Source organism: Peromyscus leucopus, chromosome 5 (assembly GCF_004664715.2).
Source record: "Peromyscus leucopus breed LL Stock chromosome 5, UCI_PerLeu_2.1, whole genome shotgun sequence".
In the NCBI taxonomy this organism is placed as follows: domain Eukaryota; kingdom Metazoa; phylum Chordata; class Mammalia; order Rodentia; family Cricetidae; genus Peromyscus; species Peromyscus leucopus.
This window is the reverse complement of record NC_051067.1, coordinates 42,006,955-42,032,406: the sequence shown is the minus strand read 5'-3', so window position 1 is coordinate 42,032,406 and position 25,452 is coordinate 42,006,955. Positions and strand designations below refer to the sequence as shown.

At 43.1% G+C, this 25,452-nt stretch overlaps 1 protein-coding gene across 1 annotated transcript in view; it reads right to left on the bottom strand.

The window, feature by feature from the left end:
• Positions 1–25,452, bottom strand: part of Elmo1 (engulfment and cell motility 1) — a 434,336-nt gene that overhangs the window by 322,459 nt on the left and 86,425 nt on the right. Inside the window, 7 exon segments of the mRNA XM_028855855.2 lie at positions 2,173–2,304; positions 4,785–4,907; positions 6,058–6,108; positions 7,482–7,526; positions 12,106–12,184; positions 14,528–14,679; positions 24,326–24,425. Of these exon segments, the coding sequence (XP_028711688.1) occupies positions 2,173–2,304; positions 4,785–4,907; positions 6,058–6,108; positions 7,482–7,526; positions 12,106–12,184; positions 14,528–14,679; positions 24,326–24,425 (682 nt within the window).

Below are 25,452 nucleotides of genomic sequence, written 5' to 3'. Positions count from 1 at the left end.
GACCAGTAGGATGGTCTTTCTTTTGGAAGCACAGAAAGAATTCAACACAGGTCTGCTGAGACCATGGTGGGTGGGGAAAGTTGTCAACCAGCCTGCAGCGCTTCCACAGAGCGGCCGCTAGGTGGCAGAATGAGCCTGTGAATCGGCACCCAGGCTTGATTCTGCCAGGCCGGGTGTTCTACAGTGAAGCATCAGCTTGTCAAGATTCTTGGCTCATTTTCAGCATAAATCATTACTCAACAGTCTTTCCAATTTCTCAACCCTCTGATGCAAGACCATGGCCTGAGCTTGGGGAGATACTTCTAGGGATGTTTTTTTAAAATGAAAATTAAAGAATCATGGGGTAAAACAGTCAAGGGAAACAGCATTCCCTTTGGGCTATTCTTTAGTTGAAAGTATTTTCCCCCTAAAATAACTTTTTGAGTCTTCAGGGAAAGGGCTGCATAAAGTTGAGAGTCCTCAGAATCACATCAAATGACTTTGGGTGAAAAAGCTCCATCCTTGCCCATCACAGACTTAGGGAAAAGAACACTCACAAGACAGAGGCCAAGAGCCACCTACACCTGAAAACGGAAGTGGATAAGGATTTACCAATAATGCTGAGACAGATAACACAACACTGAGGAAAAATCACTCATCTCTTGGCTCATGATATAGATACACAGGCCGAAAACACCAAGGGTGACTCTTCATGCCCCCATCCACCCACCCTGACTTCACTCTCAGAGAAACCCAGCATCCGAGGCTTTTTTCTCTCCTCTGGCCTCCTTGCTGCATTCTAGGTCCACCGAGACCTTGCCAGATAAACAGTACACAAAACGAGCGCTTAGTTGATAATTGGTACATGATTCAAGAAAAATCAGTGCTGGGATGAGTTCCATGTGGCAACTGTGATGATTTGTGGGTAAAAAAAGACCAGATGATCCCACACTGCTTCCAAGTAAAATAGACATGCCTTACTCTCCCCACACAGAAGGAAACTTGGAAGGCAGTGGAGGTGGATGCTGTCACCTTAACTGAGCTGTGTCCTTGGGACAGGGCCACACAAAGGTGAAGGAGGTAACATCCATAGATCCCAAGACGCAGAGACGTCTCACCCGCCAATTCACTTCATCTAAAGTATCAGAGGAACCATCAGGACTAAAGATATGAGATGGTGGAATAAACACGACCAGAAACATTTTTAAGTAAGCTGTAAAGTTGAATATGTTACCATTAAATATTCTTATTTGGAAAGATTCCTGCTATACAACCAGTAGCTTGGAGTTTGTTTGTTTGTTTGTTTGTTTTTTAAGAAACATTATAAAAGGTTGAAAAATGGTTACTTTGACCCACTGGATGCTTATTGAAAGCAATTTGGCACAAGCAAAAACTAGTTGAGATTTTTTTCCAGGAAAGACTTTCTGAAATAAAAACCACTGCCTACTGATTTCTAACCACTAAAGCCAAAATCTTATTTGTGTAATTAATGATGGAGTTTAAAATGGAAACCTAATTTTACAATCGCAGAATTAATCAAGTTAACTAAAGGCCACTCCCAAACTGGTGACATTTGTGTTAGAGTAGATTACAGGCCACAACCATAACAGTAGGTTAGATTCAAGACACGTTGTGTTCTGAATTGTAATGTGTGTGTGTGTGTGTGTGTGTGTGTGTGTGTGTGTGTGTGTGTGTGTGTAAACAATCCATTAACATTTGTAGCAAAATAACACTTGAAAAAAAAAAACTATATATAAATCTCATCATGACTCAGTTCCAGGAGACTTCCAGCTTTCTTTAGATAGAAATCTTTGATGGAATCAGTATGTGTGAGTAATCCAATCACCAGCCCAATAATAAGATGCATCCTAGAACTGTCATCATTCATTCAACTCGGGAGAACCACAGCATCTTATGCAGGAGGCTCACGAAGGCTCCATGCATTCCGGGCTAACTCCTCTCGGTTACACTTCATCAGAACTGGATAAACAAGCGAAGTATTAGTCACACTTGTGTAACTTATTCCATTTCTCTGCAGCCAGAAGAGCTTTTCATGTGATCCTATTTAAACCAGCTAAACATCTGGAACTGTGGAAACTATTCTGTAAAGCACAAGAGGACCACACGCTCGATGTGACTGAGGTCAGATGGGGAGGGTGGGAGGAGAGAGCTTATTGGAGACAGAGTACTCACAATGAAGCCAAGTTTCTTATAATCCCGCGTGTACATGGACTTGCGCTTCTCCATGCTGCCACTGCTGTTATTAGGTTCAGACTCCGCATCAAAAGCAATTCTTCGAAGTTCAAATATGATGTCTCTTTGAGCCTGAAGGAGTCAGAGAGGGAAGAAAAAAGAGAAAGCTGCTTTCACTGTGTGATGTGACATAAGACTCCCACTTTCCCCAGAGTCTAAATGAATCACTGCATCCAGGCGAAGCAGAAGAGAGAAAAGCCATGTCCTAAGTTGGAGCTCTGCAGACTCCTCTCTGGGCTGCTCAGGCTTGGCATTAATCTACAGTTATCCTTCGGCCAAGTCATTTGGAGTGCTGATAAATATTATCTAGGGTGGTCCTACACAAAAGCCCCAAATACAATGGGAGGGCTGGGATTGGAGGAGGCTGACTTGGAGAATCCGTGAGTAATGTTCTGTTTCAAACAAATTAAGAGGCACACAAGGTTCTCGAGCAGCATCTGAGCTACAAGGGGTCGCTCATTCCACCAAGGCCTGACTTCATGGAAACTAGCACGCCATAAAAATAAAAGGGAGAACCCAAAGACAGAAACAATGTCATGTGTCCTTCCAGGGGTGAGTATACAGTGGGATGTTGCACAGCCTCAGATAGGAGCCAATTTCTAATGCATTAGCATACGGAAGAACCTTACAAATAGGCTGGAAGACTGTGTCTCCTAGAAATGTCAGGGAAGCTACCACCAGGAAGTATCACCAACAGGGCTGCCCAAAGAACACCCAAACAAACACACCAATAGACGTGCTAATGTGGAGGGGAGCGCTCAGGAGGCCTCAACCCCAGACAAATAACCACGGGTAACTGAAGAACACTGAGAGTGGGAGGAATAGTCTTCCCCAGGGAAGAGCACACCAATTGGTTATCTAATCCCAAATGGACAGCCCTGAATCACACACACAAACAAGTAACATTATGTGGATGGAGCAGGTTGTATTTATGTATTTAGAAATACACACACACATACGTAACAAGAACTGAAGAAACAGAAGCCATGATTGGAGAACAAGGGAAGTGGGTACATAGGAGGGGATGGAGGGAGGAGTGGGAGGGGGAAATAATGTAATTAATTATATTATAATCTAAAAGATGAAAAACTATAATAAAAAGTTTATAGTAGAATAGACTAGATACAAAGCGGCAAGTCCCTTTTTTCCACTTAACGGGTCTTCCTAAAGTAGTCGGTGAATAGGAACAGAAGGCAGAGCAGTGATTTAGAAGGAGCCAGAAGGGAGGGGGGCACTGGGAGGAGAAGTATGGCTGGATGGGCACAGAAATGCAGTTTGGCACCATAAAAAGAGGCCTCGAGATGAACGCAGGGAGATTCACAACAATGTGAATGTGGTTACTGGTAAAAATGATCAGTTATGCTATGTGCCTTTTTCCAATAAACAAGAGGAAGAGTTTATTTACAAAGAGTGTTGTTTTCATATTAATATGCACTGATCTCCTCTCTCCATATTCAGATGCACTGATCTCCTCTCTCCATATTCAGATGCACTGATCTCCTCTCTCCATATTCAGAGGCACTGATCTCCTCTCTCCATATTCAGAGGCACTGATCTCCTCTCTCCATATTCAGATGCACTGATCTCCTCTCTCCATATTCAGATGCACTGATCTCCTCTCTCCATATTCAGATGCACTGATCTCCTCTCTCCATATTCAAAGGCACTGATCTCCCTTTCTCCAAGAGACAATATAACTGACTTGTCTCCCTGGGATTACTATGCTTAGCCTGGTAAAAACACGAGGCACGGTTATTGACCTATCCAAGCCCCCCCCCTCACTCTTCATCACATGGCCTCTCACCATGAATGAAGTGCTGCAGAGTCACACGCTCCACACGTGCAGCTCCGTCCACATCTGCAATAGATCAGGCCCTCACGTGCCAGTAATGAATGTTTTCCTTTCCAAAGCTGCAGCACTGTTTGAGTTGAGAATGTGTACAGCGGGAGGGGGTGGGGGAGTGTGGGGGAGGGGTGGCCCCAGCTGTGTCCTCTCACTGCACCCTCTTACAGGGAAGCTCCCTCAAAGCCTTCTGGATGGAGACAGAATGTTCTATACACAGTGAGAGAGGTAGCGGGGAGTTAGAGAAAACAGCCAGCCAACAAAAATGTCAGCCCTTTTTGAAATGAGGGTTCACCAGGGAAAAGGAAGAGGTCTTTCTTTTCTGTCCATGGTCTTAGTTATTGGAGACTGGAAACTGTTCCCCACTTGTAGAACTGATGCCCCGCATGGCCTTCCACGCCCCGTCAGTTGTCTGGGAACTTGACTCCATTGAATGGATTATGGTCAAGCACCCAGGGCTCTCCCTCAAGCTCTCAGTCATAAAGGAAGAATATGCGCTCGCACAGAGCCTCATGGAATAACCCATTCATTTTACTCACTGATCCTAGGGTCACCTAGTCTTTAAAGCCACATGCTCAAGGCCTGAGATGACAGTAAAACAATTATAAAATCACATGAAACTCCTGATCTCAAGGTAGCTCAGGGACGGGTATTTGATGACCGTTTCTCCGTCAGCCATTGTTTTCACTAGTGAGGAGCAGCCACCCACCTGGTCCTGGGGGTCCATCTTGGTCATCATCCTGTCTTCCAGAAGGTTAAAGGTCAGCACTTGGAGAACATATAACTGGTGGGCCATCTCGTTGTTGATGGCGCGCTGTGCTCGGATGACATGCTAGAGACACGGTTGACAAATTGTATTTTTAAAAATGAGTAACGAAAAGATGCAAACCACACAGCTGACTCTTGTCATGATTCTGAGATGTGAGACCTTCCTTACCCTGAAGAACCTTCACCCAAGCCCCAGGCCCAGACAATTTGCAGAGAGAACACAGGAGAACAGCTTTCCTATGCAAACAAGGAGGGCTGTGGCTATCCTGCAGTGTCCTGAACAGCCAGAGCCAGGTCCCCTCAGCCTAGACACAGCCCATAAACTCCACAGCCCACTGAAGTCACCCAGCTAGCCATTTCTGAACCTGAACGTGTTCCTTGAAGCATCCCTTCCCTAGGAAACCACAGTGCAGGCTCTGGCACACATTTTCCTCCTGTATCCTGGGTCCTCCTTCTTGTGGGCCTCCCATGGTATGGCACATCCCTTCTTGTAGGACATGCCACTCTTTTGGTGAAATTTAAGTCACAAGCTATCTTTATAGTGTCAGTGGCCTTTTGATCTGTTTTCTTCTCTGTACCTTGAACAATGGTAAAACATCAAGTGTGTGTGTGTGTGTGTGTGTATGTGTGTGTGTGTGTGTGTGTGTGTGTGTGTGTGTGTGTGTGTGTGTGTTTAAGCTTGTTGAACTCCAGAATGATAACATCAGATTGGGCTGTTGCTGCTTGGTAGTTTGGTTAAACATTAAGCTTGCTTCCTTCCAATAACTGGTAAGGACGTAGTAAAAACCCTTTCTGTTTGGTTCGTCTCTAAACATGGGCAAGGTTAACTCTGTGAGCTTCTTTTCCACTGAAGTTTAAGGAGCTGCTTTCAGGGCCTTCCATACTTCTAACTAGCTTCCTCATCAAAAACAGAACAAGCTCATATGGGTGAATGAGCCAAGGAATTGCAGGTTTCCTTTTCCTGCAAAGCTGAGCTGAGATGCCTGCAGCAAATGCAATGCCCTGAGCATATTCTGCTTGATTTCCCCCAGCAGGCTGACTCTGCCCTCCAGTGACCCAAGGCAGCGGCTGGCAGAGCACCGTTTGCCAATTCTAAAACACCCTCTCCCTCCTGGCCTGGCCCTCCTGATACACTCCAGGGACAATCACAGAACAACCCACCAACACCAGGTCATCTCTCCCCAGCACAGTGGCTTGGGCACACAGGTACTCACTGTTAAAATGATGTAGCGCAGCTGCTTCTGAGCCAAAATATTAGCCATCTCCTGTGAAAGAAAAACATGTCCACCAAAGCTTCCATTAGAAAGACTCACTTCAATAAGGTAGGAATGACTTCATCGTGGGGTGTGCTTCTTAACTGTATATCAGCAGTATTTCTTAGGAAATAGCCAATTTAAATCAATTTTTGTACATTCCACTTGGATTATAAAATCCAGGCCCAAAAGCAAAGTAGGATTTTTTTTTTATTTCTGTTTTTTTTTTTCTAGAAAAAAATTAAAAACTCAAACACTCCAAAGGACAGAAATGGTTCTGCCTCTGAGACTGTCTCTGTGTCTTCCATAGCTCTTATCATTACCTTTTTTAACATTACAAATTTACTTATAAAGGAACTACTGTTAAATAAGCAGACCAACCGAAAACTAGAAAGAAAAAGTCAAATAGTTAACGTCTGCCAGGAGCCAGTCCATCTTCATTTGTGCGAAATGAGAATGAGGAGCTCAGACTTAGACTTGGAGGAAGCTATGCAATCGAACTGAGTCTGGATTCAGGAAGGACTAACACCCAGACAGATGCCATGCCTTGGAGTTCACACTCACTTGGCTAGGCTCAGCCTCTCTTCTGTACCTTGCACTTGGCATTTTTGGACTGGGATAGAGGATTTCGGGGTGATTTTTATATGGACTTGTGATGGCTAATCTTGGTTGTCAACCTGAACAGACCGAGGAAAAGGAAACCTTAACTGAGTAAGTGCTTTGACCAGACCCGCCTGTGGACGTGTCTGTGGGGGCCTTCTCTTGATTGCTAACTGATGAAGGTAGTGCTGTCCCTAGATGGTCGGGGCTGGGATGCTTAAACCAGCTGATCAAGGGCTTGGGAGCAAGCCAGTAAGAAGAACTTCCCCATGGTTCCTGCTTGTGTTCCTGCCCTGGCTTCCCTCAGCAATGGACTATAACTTGTAAGCTGAAATGAACCCTTTCTATGCCAAGATGCTTTTGGCCATGGCGTTTATCACAGACACAGGAAGCAAATGGGAAGAGGACTGTTCACAGATTATCTTTATGAATATTGACCAGCAGGTACTAAGGGGAAATTAGTCAGAACCAGCCTTGAAACTTTCACAGAATATGAAAATACTGCTTATATTCAGGAAGACACCAAAATACTCTTTTGTGTGTGTGTGTGTGGTTGCTGGGGAGTATTTTTGCCATTGCAATTGTCACCAAGTGGAGAAGGCGCTAAACTACCATAAAGCAAACTACAAATTCTACAGAGATTAAAGTAAATTTGCAGAAAGCTGGGGGAATCAGGAGCATGGGGAGAGAAGCTAACAAGGGGACCATACAGGCAAGGAGGGCAGAGCAGAACAGGAGAGCAGGCCCGTTTATCTAGGCTAACAAAGCAAACGTGGATGACTTACAGTCAGAGGACAATCAAGGATGTCAACATTGCTCTCTACATCAACCTAGCAGCGCCATCAGCACCACAGACAGGAAAGCCAGCGGGAGAGAAGGGGGTGGAAATTCAGAGCACTCTGTTAGAAGTTGGCAGCCTTGCCCTCACACCCTGCTGGTCCTCTGCACTGGAAAAGGGCGGACATACTGTCAGGAGAGCCTAAGTGGCTAGGTGGCACTGAAGTCCCAATCCAGTCTGAGGTCCTCTTCTGTGCTCTTAAAACCAAACAATGAGGAGCATGGACACCTCCAGAAACAAGCTGCATGTCAACCCAGAAGATCCGCCCTTCCACTAGGGAGAAAACAGTGCTCTCTCTCCACCGAAACATGGGGCCACTGGCTTCTTCTAGTCCATATATCTCCTCTTGGTCCAGATAACAAACAGAAGAACCAAAGGATCCTACAGCTCTTTTAGTTATTTTTTTAAACTTTGTAAATTTATTGATAAAATCAAAGTGCTATTCAATAATCACACCAACAAAAATAGAAAAAGAAAATATAGCTCATCTGTCTACACAATTTAAAAGTGACTTAGAAGAAATAGATAGTTTCATCATCTGCTTATTAATTATTTGTTTACAGCATTCTTCTGATTGGGGCTCCTCAGGGGCATGGAGGACACCTCATTCTTTCCAAACTCAAGAGATTATGTCTAGCTCTGAGCAGACCAAAAGAGTTTGATAAAAGAGCAAAAGTATTTTCTACAATTCTCCTTAAGAATAGGAGCTAGATCAGAGAGAAAATGAAAATATCCTTGCCCTCCTCCTGGATATATGTTTAATATTAATGTCTGTTTGAATAATTATGAGAGTTTGCAGGGAATATATTCAAGTCCTAAATGATACAGACATACACATGGAAATGTAGATATAGGTATCTGACATGGGAAAGTGGCCACAATATCTCTGTTGGCTTTTAAAGTAGTTTTGTAAATAAAAATAATGCATATAGCATGGCTAACTTGGGTGGGAAAATGCACAAGTGGAAGAAATATAAACAGAAAAAAGAGAAAATAGTACCATGAGTGTGTGTGAGCAGTGATAACCGCAGGGTCCACCCTGGGAACCCAGTGAAGGACCTTTTCAGCCTTCTTCACTTCGAATTTGTCTTTTCTGAATGCGTTAACTAAAAGACATTTTCAAATATTCTTATGAAACCATGAAGTATTTGTAAAGAAATTTGGAAGCCATCTTCTCCACGCATCTTTCATTAAAACAGTAAGCAAAGATAAAGATCCATCTGTCCACTGAGCAGCCACACCTTCCCCCTCAAGACCAAAGCACAAATTCCCCAAAGCAGGGACAGCACAACCACTACCCCCAGGGAAGCCACCAAAGCTTAGTCACTCCAAATTCATTCCATATGGTTAGATAAATAGTAAAATCCTGATAATGGAGTGCTACGACCATGTCTGGCCCCCAAGCAGGAAAGGGCAAGAAAGGCAAAGTATTCGATTGGAGCAGAATTGATTCAATGCCCCAGGCTTAAACATCAATTTTTTTTAAGGAATTGTTCTGTAAAATTCAAAGCACCAACACTTAGGTAATGTTTTAATCTGATTGGAGGGAGAAAGTGAACCTCACTTCCTCTTGACTTCTGGGAAGTCTTTCCTGTGGGAGACCCCTACTTGAATGGCATTCCATGGGATTCCTTGCAGTTAAAAGCAAGTAGGAGGCTGGGTTTCCAGCACAGACTCTCACCACTGTGAGGGCCTGGTCAGGTTCTTTACTCCCTTAGAGCCTCGGTTTCCTCATTTGTAAAACAGAAATAATATGCTTTTCCCTTAATATGAAAATTATGCTACAAACAATACCAATATCAATTTAGACCAGTTCAAATGCCGTCTTACATCTAAGGTCAGGTCTGGAGAAAGGTGTGCACCCTCAGCTGCTGATATAATCTACAACAACCCAGGTAAGCAGTTACTGTACTTCCCATTTTACAGCCCTCCACTGAGCATCCAAAAGTAGGTTGTCATGAACTTGGATCTTGAACTTCAGAGTTTGCTCTCCTAACCCACTCAGATATTTTAAATTTAAAAGTCATAATATTATCCCTGTTCTGATGAGCAAGTCTTAAATTCAGTGGCTTAGAGAGTCAACATTAACTTTATATAAGACAGTACATACCTTATTGCTAATTTATTTCAAATACTAGTTAGTCATATAATAGTCTGCAAATTTCTGCTGGACTATATTGTTAGTTAGATTGGTTTATTAAGTGATTTAAGTTTATTAATCTATATTTTGTGATGGTTTGTTACTATCACAACAATGTTTGATAAAAACATGTGTGATTCCCATTTACATGATTTCAAGAAATGATTTATAGAATCCAAGCCTAATCTGTTTTGATTTCCATCATGGTTCCATCATTATCAATGATCTAAAATCAGAACAGAATGATAGCTGATTCCTATTTGCCCAAGGCCAGAGAATTCAATTCAATAAGGTAACAGCGGTGCTCAGTATAAGATACAAAAGGACGCCAGGTATGTGCATCTTACTCAAGTCCAACTCCAAAGATCCTTGAAAAACCAGAGCTAGCCCTTGGGCAGTCACACATTCACTTACATGTCCCTGATCTAAAATTTCCATAAACTTCTAAGAGTTCAGACCAGAATGCAAGTTTATAACCTGCACACTCCAACTCAGGAACCACCTGGTTTTGCCAGAAATCCTTGATTGAGCAGTGAAAGGACAACGCTCCTCTAATGCATGATGTGAGCTGTGACTACCTTCCCAGGCTGCCTGGGAGTTATCGTGAGTTCAGTCAACAAATGGCAGGAGAGCAGCCCCACCCACGCCTCCACTCCGACCTGCCAAGCTTGCCTTAAAAAGCCGATCTGGGGACCAGTTACCCTAGCAGAGGTGGGGACAGCAGGTACCTTTTATTGAACTTGATTCACACAGAAAAGAATAAAATGGCACAAGTCACTGTGCAGGAATAGCATCTGGAGTGAATTAACGACTCTAAATGGAAACCAAGCCAGAATCTATCACATTTATTGGCTAAAGTTTAAAACCTTTAGAAACAAAAAAATAAAATAAATGCAAGAGCAGGATGCCTTTCTATCTTCCTGAAACAAGGCCTTTGCAGCACTGTAGAACTCTTGATGGCCTTTCTAGAGAGGGGAAGAGGGATCCTTCTATCCAGGTGTTAAAGGAAGAGGACTGTGGTCAAGGTAACATATGCTGCATTGACAGCTAAATCAGAATACTCCTCAAGTATGCGCTAGATTCCAAGACAGCAAAATGGCACTTTCTCCAAATCCACCTCAGCAATGGTCCTTTCTTCCATTTCAAAAACAAAAACTCAAACTATAGACCAGGAAGATCATCTATCTAATGATTAGTTTAATGTGGATATATTTAAAGTGTTCCTCCTTTTGACAGTCTCCCAGCCACATTCACAAGCCCGTAGAAGCACATCACCAAGCAAAGGGCTCCCTGACATTTGAAAGTGGTGATCTCAAGCAGTGGGCAATATAGGAGTCCCTTCTCATTCTCACCTACCCCTCTCCCCACTACTTGGGCCACAAATGGGGACCCCAGTGAACATCCGGTGACAACAGATCTCGGGCTTCCACGTCTGATTCCACCACAGCAGCAATGCTCTACCTCTTCATGTCCCCAGCCAATACACTGGATTATACTGTTTCTACCTCTTCATGTCCCCAGTCTATACTCTGGATTACACTGCTTCTACCTCTTCATGTCCCCAGCCTATGCTCTGGATTACACTGCTTCTACCTCTTCATGCTCCCAGCCTAAGCACTGGATTACACTGTTCCTACCTCTTCATGTCCCCAGCCTATGCACTGGATTACACTGCTTCTACCTCTTCATGTTCCCAGCTTACGCACTGGATTACACTGCTCCTACCTCTTCATGCTCCCAGCCTATGCACTGGATTACACTGATTCTACCTCTTCATGCTCCCAGCCTATGCACTGGATTACACTGCTTCTACCTCTTCATGCTCCCAGCCTAAGCACTAGGTTACACTGCTTCTACCTCTTCATGCTCCCAGCCTATGCACTGGATTACACTGATTCTACCTCTTCATGCTCCCAGCCTATGCACTGGATTACACTGATTCTACCTCTTCATGTCCCCAGCCTATGCACTGGATTACACTGATTCTACCTCTTCATGCTCCCAGCCTATGCACTGGATTACACTGCTTCTACCTCTCCATGATCTCTGTCTATGCACTGGATTACACTGCTTCTACCTCTCCATGATCTCTGTCTATGCAGTGGATTACACTGCTTCTACCTCTTCATGCTCCCAGCCTATGCACTGGATTACACTGATTCTACCTCTTCATGCTCCCAGCCTATGCACTGGATTACACTTCCGGAAAGGGCTTTCTTGCTCCCACACTCCTAACGTTCCTCCCCAGCCAAGTGTTTATGAATCTGCAGCTCCTTTCTCCTCCCTTGTGCTGGCCAACCTGCAGGGCACGGCTGCTCTGCAGCACCCACCTGTAGATAGCTCCCAGAGGGGAAGAAGAAATTATCTCTTCAAGGAGAGTTACTAGCCCCAATCCTGATCACAGTCTCAGGACTAGAGAACTGTGACTCACCTGCCTCCTCTCGTCAGGGGCCTTCAGGAAAAGCGCGTTGATTACAGCAATAGTGTAAGTCTGGATTTCTTGATCTGTCCTGGAAAGACCCAAACAACACAGGAAGTCAGAAGAGGCTAGCCCTGGGTCAGCCCACGGGAAGACTCAGTATCACAAGCAAACACAGCAGTCCTGCCATAGATGAGAAAGGCAGTGTCTAAAAAATGCAGGCAGCACTGGTAATGTATTCCCAGCATGCCTGGGCTAGAAAGAGCAGGTGCACAATTACTATTCTACTAGTTGATCAAAAGAGATCGGCCAGAAGTGCATGAGGCCAATAGGCTAACTCTCTCTTCTTTATCTGAATTAAAAACAAGTACCAGATAATATGGGATTGTGTGTGTGTGTGTGTGTGTGTGTGTGTGTGTGTGTGATTTCTGTTCAATGCCTGATACATGGGAGACAGCAGCTGTAGCTGTCTCAACATTCCCGGGCTTATCTGAAGGGAAACAGCTTTGTTCCCATGGCAATGTTATAGATCCTATAAACTTGTCGGCAAACAGAAACACTGTAATAGCAGCAAGTGTTGGCATTTTTGTTTTAAAAATGTGCTCTTCAATGGAAGGAGCAGACATTCCAAAGGAAACAGAGATCTGAGGGAAGCCAAGTCGCAACAGGAAGTAAAGGCTCAAGGCAGAATCCACGGGCCTCAGAGCCACACTCGGGGAAGACGCCGTTTCCCGGGGTTGCTGTACAGAAGACAGAAGCAGACACTGCACCTCCAACCTTAGCGTGGCACTTGGTGAACAACGGGCTCTTTTTTCAGTGAAGTGAACTGCAAATGGGGCCCTGAGATTCAGCAATAAAAATTCTAACAGTGAAGTCAACATGGTTCACATTCAGAGACAGTGAAACCAGTGTCATTTTCAGTGAGGCTGCCTACAAAACCATCCTCTGGAGAGTGAGCTGAGTCTCTGAGGCTGAAGTCCACAACTTCTCTGACTTCAATTATAGATTATAAATTCCGCCCCTCCCCCACCTCCACATGAATTGCCATCCAACGTATACTACAAACGTCAGTCAGCATCGGCAGTGTATTGAGAACAGCTGGGTTGAGCCCTGCCATTACCCCTAGACCAGCACCCACATGGTTCAATTGGGTTTATTCTTAAGAATAAGCAAATGTGACCTGAGAGAACAGAGGTGGAGTTTTTGGGAACCAGGTCACCTTGATGCCAGCCAAAGTGTTTTCTAAAACACATCTCCTTAAATCATTTCTGGACTCTACAAGGCATCTTCCTAACCTTCTAGCCACCTCCCTTCTTATGGGAGCTAGCTCACCATGCTTCTTGCCGCCAGCAGCCACCAATATTTAAATATATCAAGTCCTCGTGGTGCTCTCATCAGAGGCATCCTTCTGGTTTATCAAAGAGTAGAAACGTGGGGAAGCCCCCAAAGATGATGGGGTTTGAGAGTAGTTGTCTAACTTCCACATCCTAATTAGGCTTTGAAGAAAAGAAAATGCATGTGTTTTATTCATTCATCATTTTATTGATGAAAGAAGCCTCCCTTTAAAAACGCCTTAGTTAAGGTAACCCATACTCAAAATGATAAATGCCACATGTTCTTCCTCACACATGGAGCCTGGCTCCAAATCGTTAGGTTTCAATATATAACCTGGTAATTACAGAAGCCAGGAATGCAGAAAGTGCCAATAAGGGAAGAGAAGAGTAGATCTGGACTCAGAGAGACAGAACAGGAAATGGGGTGGGTAGCAAGGGGAGAAGATCAGGGAGGAGTTGGGGGAGGGGGGTGGATATAATCAAAATACGTTGCATTAAATTCTCAAAGAATTTATGTAAAAACTTTTATTTATTTTTTTTTAAAGATTTTATTTTTTTATTATGTATACAGCATATATGATAGCTGGCCAGAAGAGGGCACCAGATGGTTGTGAGCCACCATGTGGTTGCTGGGAATTGAACTCAGGACCTCTGGAAGAGCAGTCAGTGCTCTTAACCACTGAGCCATCTCTCCGGCACCTTTTAAATCTAAAAAAAAAAAATTCCTATTTAAAATGTCAAAATAATTATGAAAATATTCATCGTACCACAGAAAATATTATATAGGTAAGACAGACTCTGTTGAGAATCTAAGGAAAAAGTTATCCTATTAAGTCTTATAAGAAGGAAAACTCAGTCAATGTCTACCAAAATTTTACCAAAGCGGGGTGTGTCCTATGGTCTAGGCACTGGGGACTGGGGAGGTGGAGCGGGGAGAGTCACTGTGCCATTTCAGCGTGATGACAGAGAAGAGTAGCACCTGGTTTGGTACCAAATCAAAACTTTTTTGTGCATGTAACTAAACCAATACGCGGTGTTTACCAGGCCATCATGGTGATGGTTTTCCAGAAACATGGCACAAGAGTGCCTAGCATGCTTACCCTTGAAGATGAGGGATGAGTTGGCCAATGGTGATCTCCTGTGCTACCTTTTGGTAGAGGTCATGGCTGTTGAGAACCATTGACTCCAAAATGGCTAAGGACCGCTGTAGGATTGAGATGTCTATGGCGGACTTGTTCACAAAGCTTGCTATCTGAAAATAAAATCAGGGCACAAATGACTGCTCATGCATGGATGGAAAGCCAAACAAAGAAGTGAGGAGCCAGGCACCGAGGATGCAACATACCGCAAAAGAACAAGTCACACGTGGCGTTAACCATGTTCATGAAGCATCACAAAACACAGTTATCCATGTTAGGATTCAGCAACAACTGACCGCCACTGTAAGGACCATACTACTAGATTTCCCAGGACTACTATTCTGAGTTTCAGCTTTCAGAAGCCGACTCATAGTAAGGCCTCCTGTCTAAAACAGCAATTTCAACATTGCCAATGGCCACTCCTTCTCAAGTTCTAACTTGCTCCTTCACCCACATAACCCTGACTTTATGTTCTTACTGTGTTTTTGTTATGTTCTTAGGGGACTCACACAAATCATACTTGTCAATATAACTTAAAAGTAGTTAAGTGTTCTACACCTGCCCACTTTCTGGATATTCCAAAATTAAAAAAAAATATATAATCCCTATGCTTTCAATTTCCTGTGACTAAAGTAAACTCCTCTCTTCCTTCTTAGGTATAGCAAACAGAAGTCACTTAAACAAGCAGTGCTAAAATAATAGTTTAGCATGTAAAACATATTTTTTAAGAAATTAATCAGTAAAACCTAAATATAATAAATCACAATATAAAAGGGAAATAAAACACAGGGTTAGAATATTGGCTCATAGCAGTCCTAACAATGAGCACCATTGTAGTGGGTAGCCATTCCAGCTTTGATCTGGAAGTTCCAACCCCCATTGAGGCTTTGGTAACTGTCATGCCTACGAGGTGGGGCCAAGAGAGGGCCCTGGAGACCCGAGATTCGGTGCCGGCTCTCTTAGTTCCTGGACCCTGGATGCTGGAGGTAGACCAAGCAGAGTTCTCCAGAGAACATCATAGGACTGCGCTACACCTTTCCCAGACCCTGTTACCTATCCATTCACTTGTAAGTTACCCCACAAAATAAACCTCCCTTTTAACTACGTGGAGTGTCCTTAATAATTTCACGAATACACCATAAACGTTTCATTTTAGAGATCTCATTATAAGTTATTGTTGTCTGTGGACAGCTCATACTAAAGAGTGATTATTATACATCGACATAGGAAGGCTTAAAAGCTCCCTGGCTTGGGTCTATGATGGGTAAACACTCGGCTTCCTCTGTCAACACCAGCTTCTCCCTTTGGGCCATGTCACATACCCCTTTCCTCCAAACCCCCTCCATTCCTGAACCTGATAAAACGCAGAGGGGCCCTGTCAGTTTCCAGCTACCATGCCATGGTCTCCATCTGAGGGCCAGTGGTAAAGGCGGGGATGGGGTAGTGGCTGACTCTCTCCCACCAGATCCACGTGGCCATGGGAAGTAATGAAGCACCACAGTGACAGGAGGTTTTACACTCCACAAACTGTTTTTATAGCATGAACTACAGGAAGTGTGTGGGGATTTTAAGATCCTTAAAAAGCCCATCTCAGCTCCTCTCACTCGAATGTGTTTACTGTCCCTGGCAAGCTCTTGCCTCAATTCTCACATCTGTTACAATCTACAAAATCCTCCATGTGAACACCACCTCTCTTTCTTTAAATCCACTGTTTACTGACGGAAGTCCAGTCGCCCTCACAGTTTTCCTGTCTGAATACTTAAGTGAGGTCCCTGCTGGACAGAGTGTGCGTCCCCTCCCCTCCCCTTCAATCCCCATCACTTGTTATGACCCCACTGTAATTCTTCAAGCTGCTATTAGGAAACTCATAAGGGGAGATCATTGGCAACGCTTCTTATTTTCTTCCCACTAATTCTCGCATCCCCTCTTGCCTCCCTTTGCTGAAATGTGCCTTCGGATGCAGGGAGGGTGCCACCCGAGAGTCTGCTGCTGATACTGTCAAGTCCCTCCACCCTCAGCCTTCACCTCCTTTCTCATTCCTTCAGGATTTACTTATTCATTACTAGATCCAATTACAACGGACTTGGTCAGTCCTGTAGATTCAGAACTATACATGAACGGGACTCAACCTAGCTTTAACTTTAGGTTCCTTATGATCCAGTAGGGACGGACAAAGGGGCATGAATTATGAAGCACATTGCTTATTCTTGGCACTCAAAAGGTCACATCCTTTGCATATTGTCACAGCAGCCCAACATTAAATGGCATGGAAACAAGAGCACTGTCTCCTGACTTCTTCCTTCTCACCAACTGTCACACTTCCCGAGTTTCCATAACCATTCCTGGTTAATATTCCCAGTTCCCCACCCTCCATCCCTGTGAACACACCACCCTTGGACATGCTTTCATGTGTCCACACAACAATGACCCACTGTACCCAAAGCACCCCCTTCAGTTTCCCCTGGGCTCAAATGCCTTCTCCCCAGGCCTTCCAGAAACCCTACCTCTTTCTCTCGTTGAGACAAAGTCTTGCTGGGTAGCTCAGGGTAACTTCAAATTCACAGTAATCATCATGCCCTGGCCTCTCGATGCTGGTGTGAGAACTGGAGTTATAAGCATGAGGCACCATGCCTGGCTTCCAATGCTCAAGCTTCTTTTCATTTTTATTTTCTTTTCATGCATACGGGTGTTTTGTCTGCATGTGTATCTAGGCACCACTGTGTACCTGGTGCCCTCATAGGCCAGAAAGGGTGTCAGATCTCCTGGAACTGGGGTTCTGGATGGTTGTGAGCAGCAGCATGGGTGCTGGGATTTGAACCCAAGTCCTTTAGAAGAGCACCCAGTCTCTCAACTGCTCAGCCATCTCTCTAGCCTCGTCAACTTTTTCATTAAAAGGAAATTCACCACTTACTTCCATAAATATCCTCTGACAATAATTATTTCCTCCAAATATTCAGCAAGTCCTCTCAAATGTTTTCTGCAATGAAGTATACCTTCTTAAAATAGGTTTTAAGTTCTTCACAGAACATTAACTCTCTCCTCACACAATGGGACACTGAGTGGGGTGATCGCCTGGGATCTCTACTTTCGTGTAAGGCATTGGCATCTTCACCCGTACTTCATTTTAGGTGCCTCATTGCTCACGTTCATAGAAATACTCTTCATAATTCTTTTCTTTAAATCAGCTCTCCTTTGACACAGAGTATCAACCATTTCTGCAACCCTCAAACATTTCATCTAAGGAGCGTTTTACATAAACCCAGAGTTGGGCACAAGTCTGGTAGAAAGTATGTGCCCAGTTTACTGGATCACATGTTCTGAGGTAAACATCAACTGTGCTTTGAAACCCACATTTTCCTTTTGTTGTTATCTACCAGTGGCTGTAACTAGACTTTTAAATACCTCAATACTTTCAGCAGGGAGTGATCTAAGCCAATGTAATGACTGTCTCCCTCTAGGAAGCCACAGACAAACTCCTTAACAGCAAAAGGGCAAACATCCTCTGTGCCCAGTTTGTCAATTATAGATAAGACTATAGCGACAGAAGATGACAGATCACCTGGTTATGTTCTAGAGTGCTTCCCCCATCACAAGATTAACAATGCTTCCTGGACCTTTCAGCTTCTCCCCACACACCACTGAGCTTCAGCAAGGCAGGTGAGCCAGCTCAGCCAGGCACAGCACAGACTGGGGAAAGCAGATCTATATCCAGAAGACGGTGACAGTGGAGGAGTTGGTAATAAGTTTGCGTTCAACTCCTCAAGCCACTCATTGATGCAAAGCAGTAAGGAAGAGGAATGCTGGGTTACTTTCAAAATGCAAAGGGCCAGGGCTGGAGCAACAGCTCAGGGGGCACAGTGCTTGTCTCACCAGCATAAGGACCTATGTTTGGTCCCCAGAATCATGTGAAAAGCCAGGTGTAGTGGTGTGGGCCCGTAATTCTTTCACTGGGGAAAGGGAAACAGGTGGACCCCCGAGACTGGCTGGCTGGCCTAGCCTAACTGGCAAGCTTTGGGTCCCAGACTAAAAAACCAAGATGGATGGCTCCAGAGGAACAACACTCAAAGATGACCTCTGACCTCCCCACAACACACATGCATATACATCCACACCACACATGTATGTACTCACACCCCCCACACACTGCATATCTCTCTCTCTCTCTCTCTCTCTCTCTCTCTCTCTCTCTCTCTCTCTCTCTCACACACACACACACACACACACACACACACACACACACACACACACACACAGAATCTAAGGAATATCAACCAATGGTAGCGAAAATGCTTTATAGGTCTCAAATTTCTTGAATGTCATCCAAACTTTAAAAAGCCATCCATAGTGATCATGAAGCTGCACCGTCAAATTTGCAGAGACTCACAAATCTCTCCAGGTTTCAAAAGACAAAACTCATTGGGAAAGAAGAGAAATGCCTGAATGTTTGCCTCGGCATGGACAGTATCTGTAGGGTGAGCCAGGTCCTCTGAGTCTGTGTATGAGGCTTTCCCTCCAAGACAAAGCACTGGTGTTTTTCTTGGCTGAGAAGAAACCAACTCCTAACACAGAATGTTCCATTCTCTCCTTTCTTTCTTACGGCTGCCCACCCTTTCTCTAAGCACCACGTCTTTACGAAAGCAACTGCATTCTGCACCTCAGTATGGAAGGACGAATGTCAGGGCATTGTAAAATGTGATCTGAGGCAGCCAGTCTGTAAGCTAGAACCTAGAGCCACCCTGACAAAGATGAAGTTGTAGGAAAAAGAGGCAGAGGCTGGCAGGGCAGCGCTGCTTCTGCAAACCGGTGTGAACTGGCATTGAAGCCACCATAGACCGCAGGGAGAGGTGGCTTTGTGGGTTTCCTAGCTGGGTTTGGTCAAGACAAACCTCTGTTTAGAAAAGGTCCCAGCACACAAGTCCAGGTGCTCAGAATGCTGAATCTGACCCAGCTAATGAATAAAAAGAGTTAACTTTACACAACTTAACTAATTTTCTGCTGTTTTCCAAATTTTCGTATCTAAGTAGCAATGCAATGGAACTGAGAACAATATATGAAATATGCTGCTACTAAAAATACTTCAGTTTTGATTTAAAATGCCAGGACAGTTAGCTTTTGCATCTGTAGTTTAAATGAGATTTTAAATTTAATTTAAAGTAAATTGAAATCATCTTAACTAGTTAGAAAACTAAATTACTTCTGTTGTCTCTGAACATTTAACTCGCATCATTTAAAACAAAGCTTGGTTATACTTACTCCTGACAAGGAGCATTTTACTTGAAAATATATTTAAATCAAGTTTCACTATGTTCCTTCTGTTTTCAACTTCTAAGATTTTCTTTTAAAAATGAATGCTTCTCTAGCTAGTTAGAAAACTAAATTACTTCCTTTGTCTCTGATCACTTAACTCACATCATTTAAAAAACAAAACTTTGTTATTTCTTATTTCTGACAAGGAGCATTTTACTTGAAAATATATTTAAATAAAATGTCACTATGTTCCTTCTGTTTTCCACCTTCTAAGATTTCCTTTTAAAAATAAATCTTTTTCTGGCTGAGGAGGTGGCTCATAGGGAAGCAAGAATCCTGGATTCTGCTGGAAAGGCCAGGGAGAGCGGCACAGTGGACAGTGCCCGATAGGCAACCACCTATTGGCTCTGTGACTGTGGGGGAACACAGACGTGGCTGAGAAGAAAGAACTCTGGCCCACACCACTGGCCGAGGAGATTCTCCTTCACCATGACCCTGCTGACCTCTGAGCCACTGTCCTCACTCCTCATCATGAGAAGCTAGGCTTAGCTGCACAAAAGAAGGAAGAAGAAGGAGAAGGGGGAAGAGGAGAAGAAGAAGACAATAACTACGTGAGAACCCAGAAAGCTAATGTCGGTGAGCATACGTGATTTCCAGGAACTCCTACTCAGGACAGTGTTGTCACTCTCCAGAGGGTCTTTGACACATGATGAACCGGACATTTGGACTAGGAAAGAAAGCCTTCTATACATTGAGAAAGTGATAAAAAATCTGTAAGTATAATGGCGCCCAGATGTGGTAGCAAGACTTTCCACCTAAAACTTGAGAGTACTTAAAAAGAAATACTAAAATTGAGCTAAGAACAGCTTTCTACTTCATGACTCATGAGGGCCGAGATATAGACACCAAGGTACAGACACACCATGGCATGCAGACTTGAGCTACAGTATAGTGGGTTCATGGCCTGTGGGCTTGAGTAGAGCATGGCGGATTCCTGCTGCAGTAGTGCAGTGGTGTCTCCAAGCCATGCAGTGCACTGCATGGCGGATTTAGCTTTTGCTAGCACAGACACACACAAAAAAATGGTTTCTGGGCTACATGCTGCTCTGATGGAGGCATTGACCCACTGCTTCCAAGAGTTGGTGGTGCCCATGGCTCCCAGAGCTGGTGGTAAATGTACCACCATCATATTGGAAACCTGAAGTAAGCAGTCAGCAGCCAAGGCTTTTGCTTCAGTACTAGCCACTGCAGTTTAAAGCAATAGATTCACAATAAGACAGATTTAGATGGAATAAGACTTTAAATAGTTTACAGTGTGTGTAAAAATGTACATAGGCTTGGGAGAGAGAAGAAAATTAATATAGACAATTATATAAAGAAATAGTTTTAAAAAATAAAGTCTTTAAAGAGACAGTAAAAGTAATATAAAAAATAAGCCACATAAAGGTGGATATTACACAGAGAATCTGGATTGTGTTGTCTTTGGGATTTTTAACTACAGAAAGACATTTGATTGTAAAGGCTGCTAAGTTAAATATATATACTTATTTATTAAATGTATCTTGACTTCAAAATTTATGTTTAAGGATATGTTGCTTTGAGAAAGAGGATCTGCTTTTGTTTCCACAGAAGATGAGAACCTGTGGATTGCTTCCAGGCTTATATGGTTTGATCAAGGAAGACCCCCTGAGAGGTCTCCAGACGTTCCAACATCCAGATCAGCTTCAAGGCAACTGGCTCAGACAATGCAGCCTCACAGATTACTCCAGTCACGACTTGACCATACTTCTTAATTTTCTCAGGCTCCCCATAAGATTGCCAGCAACCCTATCCATCAGGAAGTAGTATGAGAAGCTACACCCAAATTCACAAAATATTGTTTATAGATGTTTATTTTTATTTAAAGGGGGTTGATTATAAATGCAATATCTTTCTAAAGAAGAAAAGGAGATATAGATATGATAGGATAATGAGTAACAATTTGTTTGAAATGTTTTTTTTTTTTTTTTCAAGACAGGGTTTCTCTGTGTAGCTTTGTGCCTTTCCTGGAGCTCACTTGGCAGCCCAGGCTGGCCTTGAACTCACAGAGATCCACCTGGCTCTGCCTCCCGAGTGCTGGGATTAAAGGCGTGCGCCACCACCGCCTGGCATGTTTGAAATGTTTTATAATGCCATAGATTTTAGTTTATTGATAGAAATTTAATTTTGTTATACTGTATGTGTGTGTATATATATATATATATATATATATATATATACACTCTCATTTAAGATATTATGTTTATGTAACTCATTTTATGAGTTATCCATTGTAATGGATAATTAAGAAATATAGACTAATAATTAGTCTTCTATGATAGTCAAACTTATAGTCATGTTAGTTAAGTTTTCTAGGTATACATAGATATATTTTATTAGGTAGGTAATCTTCAAATACTTCAAAGACCTACAGAATATGGCATTTAAAATGTTTTAAAAACTTAGACTTTCCTGGACAATGAGACATATCTGCTCCTGGCAGCACTGATTTACTTCAAAGAGGAAGATGGGTGTTGAAGCCATTCTATATGGAGTTTATCTTCTTCTTGGGAAAAATAGCCATTTGGGCAAGAAACTGTTCTTGCCAGGACTGCTTGACAAAATGCTGTATCAACTGGACATGCAGAACCAATAGGAAGGTGACCACTGAACTTTGCAAGGCAAGATGGTCCTTTAGGTTCCTGCTTCACAGAAGAAACTGCCAGACATTCTACAGGACATTGAGAGAAGTGACTGAGAGACTCTAGGCCTGTGGGCTGAATAAGGATGCCTCAACATTGCAGAGAAACTTTGGATGACTGTCCTGTCAGGCAGCTGTCTCTGTCATTTCCAGAATTTTGGAAGTTGCTTACAATGCATTTCCTGTTTACTTAGGTAACATTATATCCTTCTGGGGTCTTTGGTGTATGTAGTTGAAGACTAGATATAATTTTCATTGGTTATGATAAAAGAAAATAGATATGAAACTTTAGACTCACAAATATAGGATAGAAAGAATATTTTCTTTAATTTTGCCAAATACAAGTAGACTAGATATTATAACTGTAATTCTTGCTTGACAACTGTTTTGTTTTATGTAATTTTACTATGTTAAAGTTAAAATCTTCCTTTTCGATTAGATTTAAAAAAAAGGGGGGGGGGAAGTGCTGTGGGATATTTTTCTGTAAACTGTGAATGTGTGTTGCTCTGATTGGTTGATAAATAAAACATTGATTGGCCAGTAACCAGACAGGAAGTATAGGCAGAACAAGCAGACAAGGAAAATTCTGGGAAGAGGGAGGCTGAGTCAGGAGTCACCAGTCAGACACAGAGGAAGCAAGATGACAAGGCAGAACTGAGAAAAGGTACCAAGCCACATGGCTAAACACAGATAAGAATTATGTGTTAAACTAAGTGTAAGAGATAGTCAGTAATAAGCCTGAGCTAATGGACAAGTAGTTATAACTAATACAAGCTTCTGAGTGATTATTTTATAAGCAGCCACGGGACTGTGAGTGAGAGATATTTGTCCCAACCATGGGCTGGGTGGGACATAGAGAAACTTCCGACTATAGTATAAAGTTCCAGAAAACCCAGTTCCTTCATGTGTACAATTGTTTCTCTAGAGCTTATTCTAGAAAGACAAGACATGGAAATTCATGTTCTAGTCTCATAATATATTGCCTACAGTCCCTACCAGTTCCAGATGAATGCTTTGTAACATGAGTATACTTTTGACTTTATGATCAATAATCATTTCTTTTTAGCAATTCTGCCAATCAGCAACAGTACGATTCTCCTTTACTTACCTAACCTCTAAGTTCATAGACACAGAAAAGGAAAAATTTAGGAGTATGTCAAGAAGTCCCTTAGCTTCCAATTAGCCCTTACCTTAAATAAACATGAGACCTGAAGGGCTTCCACTGCCAACACCCTTGTTCCAGAAACTATGGCTCTCTCCTGCCTTTAATTTAAAGTAGTTCCTCCCCATGATGAACACCAAATGGAAAACAAGTAATGTTAGCCCTTAGGCAAGTGTGGTGGTTTGGAGGAAAATGGTCCCCATAGGTTTATACGTTTGCATGCTTAGTCTCCTGCTGATGAACTGTTTGGAAAGGATTAGGAGGTGTGTCACTGAAAGTAAGCTTCGAGATTTCAAAAGCCCACATCATTCCCAGTCAGCCCTATCTCTGCCTTGTGCTTAGGGCTTAAGATCTATAGTTATACTGTGCAAATTGGAGCAGAGAACTTTGATTTCTCCTTAACTCTAGGTTCTCACATGCTACCATTTATTATCTCTGTGGGGACAAAAATACAATTTTCATACAGCATTTTGAGGGCTCTGTTCCCCACATATATATTACTACTAAAATCATTCCATCTTTCAACATAAAGAACTAAAGAAAGCAATTATAAAGTATGCATAATGCAGAGAATTGTGTGTGGGTAAAAAACAAACCAATGTTGAGCTTAGGAAAGCACAGATTACATTACCTTCTTTATGAACGCCACTGAGAATGTATCCCATGACACGATGCCATGGTCCATTAGCTCCACAAAGGCCGTCAAAGTGAAGGACAGCATGTCTCCAAAGCTGCAAAACAAGAGGCATCAGAGTCACAGAGCCAAAGCTGAGCACCAGCAAAGACACAGACGTGAGAAGATTTAACAAAGTCAATCTTTCAAAGACCATAGGGGTAAGAAGCTGGACACTAACAGGAAATACTTACATACAAGTTATAGGAAAGGGCAGAAACTCTAAACAACCAGTTCAGTCAGTGACTGAACAAGCTTGCCTCACATGGGCCACACTCTGGAGAGCTGTGTCCCACTGGGCAATTCACTTAACCCCTCTGAGAGTCTGTTTACTCAACTGGGAAGCCGGATAATTGCTATATAACCACAAGACTGCATACAGAGCTCTTCACATAGTGTAAAGAGTATAAGCTTTCAGGAGTGATAGCTTAACCAACTTCTCAGCAAATGACAGATGAAGTAAAAGAGGAATTTTATGGACCACAGGAATCAAGAAGAAACATTTAAAATAATCATATTAAGAATACTACTGTGATAATGTAAAAGTTCCTCCATTTCCTCCATCTTATATTCTTGCTGCTTGCTTGCACAGACACCTCCCCCCCCCCCCCCCCCCCCGCTCCAGCTAGCAGCTTATCTTAGTTTCCACTAAAATGTTTGCTTGTGCAAGCCTCCCCCTGCATCTGCTGAGCAAGATAACACGATGTGGCTTTTGCCTTTAAAAACCTCTTGGTCTAAATGCTCAGTGCTTCACATAGGTCTGAATACCTGACTGTAGCCCCAGACGGCTGGAATAAAGACTTTCAGTTGGCTATAAAATGTGTCTGAGGGGTTATCTCTGGAAGGCTCCCTGCAACACTAGCCCTGAAGAGAGGATTCAAAGGCAATGAAAAGATGGCTCAGAGATTAATCACTTCTGCTGCCCTCGAAGAGGACCAGAGTTCAGGTCCCAGCATCCATGTTGGGTGGCTCACAACCACCTGCAGTGTAACTTCAGCTCCAGGGGAATCCAAAGCCCTCTTCCGGCCTCCATAGGCTCTTATAAGCACGTGAACATAAACACACATATACAAATCAGTCAAAAG